Source organism: Panthera uncia, chromosome A2 (assembly GCF_023721935.1).
Source record: "Panthera uncia isolate 11264 chromosome A2, Puncia_PCG_1.0, whole genome shotgun sequence".
NCBI classification, from domain to species: Eukaryota; Metazoa; Chordata; class Mammalia; order Carnivora; family Felidae; genus Panthera; species Panthera uncia.
In genome coordinates this window covers 8,260,232-8,269,194 of record NC_064816.1, presented here as the reverse complement: position 1 = coordinate 8,269,194, position 8,963 = coordinate 8,260,232, and the positions used below count along the sequence as shown (strand labels likewise).

Sequence of the window (8,963 nt, the reverse complement as noted above, 5' to 3'; positions counted from 1 at the left end):
GGCGCCCCTAGAATGTCCAATTTTCAACTGAAAACGTAGAATACGTGCAAAAAACCGGAAAGGATGGACTTACAGACAGAAAAAAAGGCGGACAGCAGAAACTGCCTGTGAGAGGGTCTAGACAGATGATAGATTTAACAAAGACTTTGGGGCACCCATTATAAATATGCTCAAAGATCTAAGGGAAACCATATTTAAAGGAGTAAGGGAGGGTATGATGATGACATCACATTAAAGAATATCAACAGTGAGAAGTTACAGATGAATAAAGATTATGCAATCTAAAGAGCAGAGGAGAATGAAGAAAACTGAATAGAGCTGCGGGAAAATGTGGAATACTGAGTGCACAAATATGCATAATGGGACCACCAGACAGAGAAAGGAGGATATTCCACTATTATTGCTGCAAACAAATTCTCTGACCCTTTCTCTTCTTCCACTCTTTTCTGGGACTCCCATATTGTGCATATTGGTTGGTTTAATGGTATCCCTTAAGTTCCTTGGCTTAGTTTACTTTCCTTTATTCTTTTTTTCTTTGCTCCCCAGACTCGAATTTCAAACGACCTGTTTTCAACTTTGCAGATTGTTTCTGCTGCTTGTTCAAGTTTGCTTTTGACCCCTCTGGTGGATTCTTTCAACTCAGTTCTTGTAGATTTCAGCTCCAGAATTTTATCTTTTCTTAAAGGTTTATTTATTTTTTAATGTTTACTTTTAAGAGACAGAGTACAAGCAGGGGAGTGGCAGAGGTGGGGGGGGGGGGGCGGGGGGTCAGAGGATCTGAAGCAGGCTCTGGGAGCTGTGCTGATAGCAGCGAGCCCGAGGTGGGGCTCAAACTCACAAACTGTGAGATCGTGACCTGAGCTGAAGTCGGATGCTTAAATGACTGAGCCACCCAAGCGCCCCAAGGCTTATTTTTGAGAGAGTGTGAGCAGGGGACAAAGAGAGGGGGGACAAAGCATCCGAAGCAGGCTGCGTGCTGACAGCAGTGAGCCCGATGCGGGACTCTAACTGAGGTGAAGTTGGATGCTCAACCGACAGAGTCCCCCAGGTGCCCTGGGCTCCAGATTTTCAAAAATGATTTCTCTTTGATAGTCTCAATTTCTTCATCCATTGTTCTTTGGACTTTATTTTCCTTTTAAGCTCTTTAGGCGTATTATTTTAAATTCTTTGTCTACTAAAGTCTGAGGCCTGTGTTTGGTTAGGCTTGGTTTCTGGAGATTGAGGGTTTGATTTTAGTGGGCCAGGTTTCCAAGTTTCTTTGTATGCCTCATCGTCCTTTGTGGAAACTTGGGCATTTGATAAAACACCCACATCACCTCTGTGCAGACTGGCTCCATGCAAAGAAAAGACTGCCTCTTCAGCCCAGCATGAAGGCCTTTTCTGGGCAAGGGTCTTCCCTCGGTCTGTGGGTGTGCTTTGTTCTCAATTCCCCTGTAAAAATATCTGCTTTTAATTGTATTAATTTCTGTAAGAGTTTCACAAGTCCAAATCCTAGACCATTTGAGCACCTCCGCATTGACTCCACCGTTTTTTTTTAGAAGATTTTATTTTTTTTATTTTATTTTATTTTATTTTATTTTTTTTTAAAATTTTTTTTCAACGTTTTTTTATTTATTTTTGGGACAGAGAGAGACAGAGCATGAACGGGGGAGGGGCAGAGAGAGAGGGAGACACAGAATCGGAAACAGGCTCCAGGCTCCGAGCCATCGGCCCAGAGCCTGACGCGGGGCTCGAACTCACAGACCGCGAGATCGTGACCTGGCTGAAGTCAGACGCTTAACCGACTGCGCCACCCAGGCGCCCCAGATTTTATTTTTTTTTAAAGTAATCTCTACACCTAACGTGAGGCTCGAGCTCACAACCCCGAGACCAAGAGTCGCGCGCTCCGCTGACTGAGCCAGCCAGGCGCCCCAACATAATCCCGTGTCGTATGTGGTTTGTGGTCACCTTTATCACTGCAATTCATTCCACCTCTCTCTCTTTGACCACAGATGTCACCCTGGCAGTCTTTGGCAAGAAGGCACTGACAAAACCATGATGCGAATTTTTGGCATCAATAACGGAGGACGAGAAATTTAATTACAAAAATTATGACTACAGAATAAAAAACAAGATTGGAGGAAAAAATATCTGAACTCGTCTGCACACGATGACCCTCGGAATGCATAAGGCTGACAAAATTACAGGTTGGCTTGAAAAGCCACGATTGCAATGGGACGTTTTAATATATCCTATCAGGAAATGGAGAAGATAACATTTGCTAATATCCAACAGTTAATAAAGAATTTTAAGGACCATGGACAGAAACAGTGGTTTGAGCTTTAGAAAATGTTTTAAATCACATAAAAACATAATTGAAAATACACCGAAGACTTATGTTCAGATGTGAGTAATCAGAAACACCCACAATCTGCCTGGTAAGGAGAAGGTGCTTATTTTCACACGAAAAGGCTTATTTTCACAGAAGTCACTGTACAATGCGGTAGAGGAATAAGTTGCCATGGGGTTCCTCTTGGCTGCATGTTGTAGCTGTACTGGTGTAATCAGAAACACACAGTAATTAGGAGTATTAACACAACAAGGGGCTTACTACACAAATTAGACCCTATGCAAATACAATCCAGAGAAGAGGGAAGTCAGCGCTTTAAAGAACATTCTCCACCATGACGGTCTGGTGGACACCTGATGGCTTGCGGGAAGATCCAAGTGGCATCAACCTTTGCCAGGTCGTAGGCCTCGTGGCGGCATCTGTGGAAAGCTACAGCTCTGAGAAAAGGGAAGTCAAGTAGCTGGCGGTGGTACTGAAGATACTCTTGACGGGCAGGGCAAAGAATCAGCAAAATGGGCTGGAAGCTGTAGGCAAAATTCCCATGGTATCGATCACTGTCTGTACCGTGATTCCAAAAACTAAGGCCTTCTTCCTTTTTGCCTTCCGACTCTCATGCAAGTGAGGCTACCGGTGAATTCTAACATGAAACTATAAAGAGAGCAGATTCTAGAAAATTAGGTCGCAACATTACCCATGTTGACCTAACGCATTCCAGGAGTGCTATCTCCAATGCTACATTTTTTTTTTTTTTTTGGTCTCTTAAAGTATAATCTCCAAATCACAGTCGGAAGAAATGACAGAGTCAAGGGAAAAGATGTAAACAGCAATTCCAATGAGATTATACCCTATGATAAACTCTGCATACTTACAAATTGATGCCTACAATTTATTAACCAGGAAAGAAAAGACTCTTTGGATTCAAAAAAAACAAAACAGAAACCATTTCACATATGAAAGGAGGAATATTTATAATAGACAAGGAATATCCAGTACCTGTGACAGGAGGTCAATAAGAAAATCCCAACAAATACCCAAATGTCATTATACCATGGCCCCTTCACGTTCAGAACAGTTAAAAAATTATATAAAAATTAATACTTACATATTACAAATACACCGTAACTCACCCATAGATCCAATAGACTTGAAAAGGGAAAGACAAAACTTTTACAAACTGATTTAAGGAAAAAGACTACCTACTAAGCTTCCGTACTATTGCTTAAACAATGCTCACAGAATTGTCTCAACTCAACGTTCAGCTGAAAAGCAACAACCAGAAGCTACAGTTCAGAGACTGAGTTTCAGAACAAAATTCATTATCTTCAACTTCTGAAGCATGTCTTTCATGTTGTGAATTCTCTGGAGGTACTGTATTTGGATTTGCATCAGACTTTCCCACATTTCTTACATTTACGTCATTTTTCTCCAGTGGTGTTTTTACGTGACTCTGTGTTTGTTAAGACTGAACGCTTTCCTGTACTTTTCAGTTACAATTTACCTATCTTGTGTGCATTCTCATCACATGTTTATGTAAGGATGTGGGCCAATTGAAGGCTTTCCCACAGTGCTTACATTCAAGAAGTTTCTCTCCAGTGTGAATTCTTTCATGGCTTCTAAACGAACTGGGTCGACTGAAGGCTTTCCCACATTCTTTACATTTATAAGGTTTCTCTCCAGTGTGCACTCTCATGTGTCCTCGAAAGGTCGTACGATAAATGAAGGCTTTCCCGCATTCCTTACATTCATAGGGTTTCTCTCCCGTGTGAGTTCTTTCATGTACCTGAACATAACTTGAACAACTGAAGGCTTTACCGCATATTTTACATTCATAGGGTTTCTCTCCCGTGTGAGTTCTTTCGTGTATCCGGAAGGAGCTGGGGCAGTTGAAGGCTTTCCCACATTCCTTACATTTATAAGGTCCGTCTCCAGTGTGTGTCATCATATGTCTGCGAAAACTGGTGAGGGAAACGAAGGCCTTCCCACATTCCTCACATTTATAGGGTTTCTCGCCAGTGTGAGTTCTCCCGTGTATTTGCAAACCTAGAGGAGAGCTGAAGGTCTTCCCACACTGTTTACACTCGTAGGGCTTCTCCGCGGTGTGAGTCCTTTCGTGCCTTCGGAAGGACGTGGGACAACTGAGGGCTTTCCCGCACAGCTTACATATATAGGGCTTCTCTCCAGTGTGAGTTCTCACATGCACTTGAAACGTGGTGAGCCAATGGAAGGCTTTTCCGCATTCTTTGCACTGATAGGGTTTCTCTCCAGTGTGAGTTCTTTCGTGTGTTCGGAAGGAACTGGAACAACTAAAGGCTCTACCACACTGCTTACATTCGTAGGGTTTCTCTCCGGTGTGAGATCTTTCATGTATCCGATACGAGCTGGGACAGCTGAATGCCTTCCCGCACTCCTTACATTTATAAGGTCCGACTCCAGTGTGTGTGATCATGTGTCTTTGAAAGCTCCCGAGAGAAATGAAGGCTTTCCCGCATTCCTTACAGTCATAGGGTTTCTCTCCGGTGTGAGTTCTCTCATGTTTTCGAAGAGAGCTGGGACAACTGAAGGCTTTACTACACTTTTTACATTCGTAAGGTTTCTCTCCCGTGTGAGTCCTCTCGTGACTTCGAAAGGAGCTGGGACAGCTGAGGGCCTTCCCGCACTGCTTGCACTGATAGGGCTGCTCCCCCGTGTGCGTCCTTTCATGCGTCTGAAAGGTCTGATGATATCGAAAGGCCTTTCCACACTGTTTACACTGATAGGGTTTCTCTCCGGTGTGAGTCCTTTCGTGTTTTCGAACAGACTGGCGATATCGAAAGGATTTCCCACATTCCTTACATTTGTAAGATTTCTCCACGCTGTGGTTTCTTTCATGTTTTTGAAAAGGCTGGAGATAACTGAAAGCTTTTCCGCACTCTTTACATTTATAAGGCTTTCTTCCATACTCCTGATACTTGTATGGCTTTGGCGAAGTGTGAGATCTCTTATGCCTATTAAGGGACGAATGGCGCATAAAGACTTTTCCACACGCGCTGCACTCCCACGGTTTTACCTCGGGAGAAGTTTTCTTGTTCAGATTAAGATGCGGAATAAGGCTGAAGTTTCCTCCGCACGGACCACCTTCTTTACTCTGATGGAGCCTCTCTACCATAGGACTCCTGAAAAAAAAAAAAAATCCAGAAGTGTATTATTGATTTGTGACTTCCTACCTATTAGTAAGTACTAGGATTACATTGTTACAATTCATAGGAAAAGGGTAGGTTTTTCTGTCTTGTCTGAACTGTTTGAAATATTCTGCTCGACCAAAACTCTTACATGAAGGTAGTGAGAGTCATATATGGAGTTTCTGAATACTATTTACAAACGAACTCTTTTGCAAACACTGAACAGCTGTCACATTTAAGAAAACACTTTGGTGAAAATTTTCTAGGAAAACCTACATCTGAAGCTGGGCTGTCTTGTGTCTGCTTGCTTTTAAGTTTTTTTTTTTTAACGTTTATTTTTGAGAGAGATAGAGAGAGAGTGCGAGCAGGGGAGGCACAGAAAGAGAGGCAGACACAGAATCAAGAGCAGGCTCCAGGCTCTAGGCTAATAGCACAGAGCCTGACGTGGGGCTCAAACCCACGAACCACGAGATCATGACCTGAGCTGAAGTCGGATGCTTAACCAACTGAGCCACCCAGGCGCCCCATGTCTGCTTGCTTTTCAATTCTTGCAACATACAAAGATTCCTCTGGATGCTCCTTTCCACCGTGAGTGCAAGTTACCTTAGATTTCTTCCCTGGTTTCTGTACTGATCATCAATGTTATGGTCTTTCCATTTTTTCCCTACAATGCAAACCCAGAAAAAAAAACCAATAAATTATAGAAGAATTATCACAGGTCCATGATGAGCTCTGCCCATGCCTGATTTGCCAAAGTACTCCTTTGCCCCATTCCAAACCAAAGAGCACTGATGGGCAAGAAACACGCGTCCTCTAACTGACGAGGGGAAAGTGAGCGGTCATCCTTACCTACTGAGGCCAGGTTCCTCAAGGTTTCCCGCATCACATCTCTGTAGAGTTTCTTCTGTGAAGGATCCAACAGAGCCCATTCCTCCAGGGTGAAGTTTACAGCCACATCCTCAAAGGCCACTGCGTCCTAAAACATCCCACATACGTGTGGAGGAGGATGGATGAGACAGCACTAGGAATCTATAGTCAATTCATAAGAAGTTCACATGATTCTGTGATCTCAAAATACTCTATGACTTGGTCATCAGAATTCCCACTCTCTCTACACAATCATCTCCTCATAAATTTGGTAGTGTCATGAATACATGGAAATTAGCTCTACTTTGGGGGCGCCTGAGTCGGTGAAGCGTCGACTCTTGATTTCGGCTCAGGTCAGGATCTCGCGGTTCCTGAGATCGAGCACCGCGTCAGCGCACAGCCTGCTTGCTCCCTTGCTCGTGGGCTCATGCTCCTCTCTCAAAATAAATAGATACAACTTTTTTAAAAAGAATTATTCCTACTTTTACTACGTTTACTACGTTCACTTCCAGTCTCATTGCTTTCTAATGGTAGAGTCCCAAGCACGTTGGGAAAAGAAATACTATGCAAATGAAAGAAACATTTCCATTGTAAGGCCACCAATTCCTTGTGAGAAAAAAGCTTGCCTCCTTCTTTATTACCCACCATGTCACACAGCACTCCATGAAGCAGAGGGGCACAGCCACGTCAAGTTTTAATGAATAAAAACACAGTGAAACATTGAGAGCTTTGGCTTCTTTAAAAAAATTTTTTTTTAAATATTTTTGAGAGAGAGAGAGAGAACACGTGCGGGGGAGAGGCACAGAGACAGAGGGAGACACAGAATCTGAAGCAGGCTCCAGGCTCCAAGCTGTCAGCACAGAGCCCGATGCGGGGCTTGAACCCCCGAACCGTGAGATCATGACCTGAGCCGACATCGGATGCTTAACCGACTGAGCCGCTCAGGCGCCCTGAGAGCTTTTGCTTCTATTTCCACTGCCAACCATGAAAGGCCAGAAGGCCTGTGGGAATCCAATTGGTAACTAGGACCAGCTAGCCATATTGTCCCCAAGTACTCCAGGCCATCAGGAATAGTCTGACGCAGCTGGCTGAACGAAAATATTCTGGCAGAGAAGTGTTCGTTTTCATTTGTCTATAAAAATATCTGTCAGAGATTCACTCATTCCCTCCAATCCGTCCCATTTCATGGGGCGAGGATGTCATTCAGACAGTACAGCTTACGTATGAAAAAGAAGGCATCACAACTCCGAACCCCACAAAACCTCTCTACGCAAGGGCCTCGGAGCCGCTTCTCGCCAACTTTTAAGCACGTGTATGCACACACGCTGAGATGACAGGATGCTCGGCAGAACCGTAACATCGTACCTCAGGGCCCTGCTGAGCTTGAGGAACTGGATAAACATTGCAATCTGCGAGAAAGTTCACTTGAAAGCCACAGTGGTTTGACGGTCAATGCACTCATCATTATGAAACACACAAAAGGTTCAGCAGTGTTTTTTTTTAAATAAATTTATTTACATTGAGAGAGAGCATGAGCAGGGAAGGGGCAGAGAGAGACAGGGAGAGACATAATTTCAAGTAGGCTCCACGCGGTCAGTGCAGAGTCTGATGCGGGGCTCAAACTCACGAACCATGAGATCATGACTTGAGCCGAAACCAAGAGTCAGACGCTTACCCAACTGAGCCACCCAGGAGCCCCAGCAGTGTCTTCTCCCAAAAGAACACAGAGGTTCCCTTCTCTGATTTCAGGAGGCAGTGATATTCAACCAGCTGCCCTAGAGGCTGCCCTTCCATTTCCTGTACTTCTGACCCCTCGTGTGGGGCCCAGGGGCATGCCAGCCTAGCCTCTGGGCACAGACATCCCTCAGCTACACGATTCCCCTAAATGCTGGTCTCTGAACAAGATCATTAACTCACTGAGGTCTACGTGCAGGTGATAGAGAAATGGCTCCCATTCGGTAATTTGGATGGTAGATTTCACCCATCTGGTGAAGAAAAGAGAACAGGAAATCCACACTTCTTGCGAGATCCACGGAGTAAAAGGAACTACTTGGATTGGCTCAATTACTTGGATTGGCTCCAATTACTCTGCAGCGCTGGCTCATGAAAGTGTCCTAGTACCTCGCATGGGGAAGAGCGTTAACGTTATTAGCAGGTCTGACACGGCGGATCCTTACAAATGCCTGCTCGCGGTGTCTGTCCTTCCTTCGTTGGTATCTGGGAGCCAAGATATAGGAGGGACCTCCCCAACCTGATGAGAGTGACTCAGTGTGCCCAAACTGTTTAGGCAAACATTATGACGTATCCCAAACTCTTGTGTTCGTTCTGAGAGTCCAAACTTTTGTTATGCGCAGTAGAGGGTGCCTATGTGATCTAGGCACGGAGTCCCGAATGAGCTTCCCTGGAAGACAGTATTTTATGTGTGTTGTTACAACTTGTTGCTTGGGGAAGTGAGCCCATCCTATGGGTTACAGTAGGAGATAACATCTCCTTGAAGCTTGCATGTGGTTTCCTCCAAAACAAATTTATTTATATTTTTTAAGGTGTGTGTGTGTGTGTGTGTGTGTGTGTGTGTGTGTGTATTTTTAAGCCATCTCTACACCCAACAG

At 44.3% G+C, this 8,963-nt stretch overlaps 1 protein-coding gene across 1 annotated transcript; it reads right to left on the bottom strand.

Annotated features, from left to right (window-relative positions):
* Positions 1-1,814: 1,814 nt before the first annotated feature.
* On the bottom strand, positions 1,815-7,714 carry LOC125928735 (zinc finger protein 791-like). The gene is made up of 4 exons (XM_049639409.1): positions 7,625-7,714; positions 6,337-6,463; positions 6,091-6,151; positions 1,815-5,481 (listed from the first exon to the last, which is right to left on the bottom strand). The coding sequence occupies exons 1-4, from the start codon at positions 7,712-7,714 to the stop codon at positions 3,828-3,830; spliced, it is 1,932 nt and encodes a 643-aa protein (XP_049495366.1). The 3' UTR covers positions 1,815-3,827.
* Positions 7,715-8,963: the final 1,249 nt, after the last annotated feature.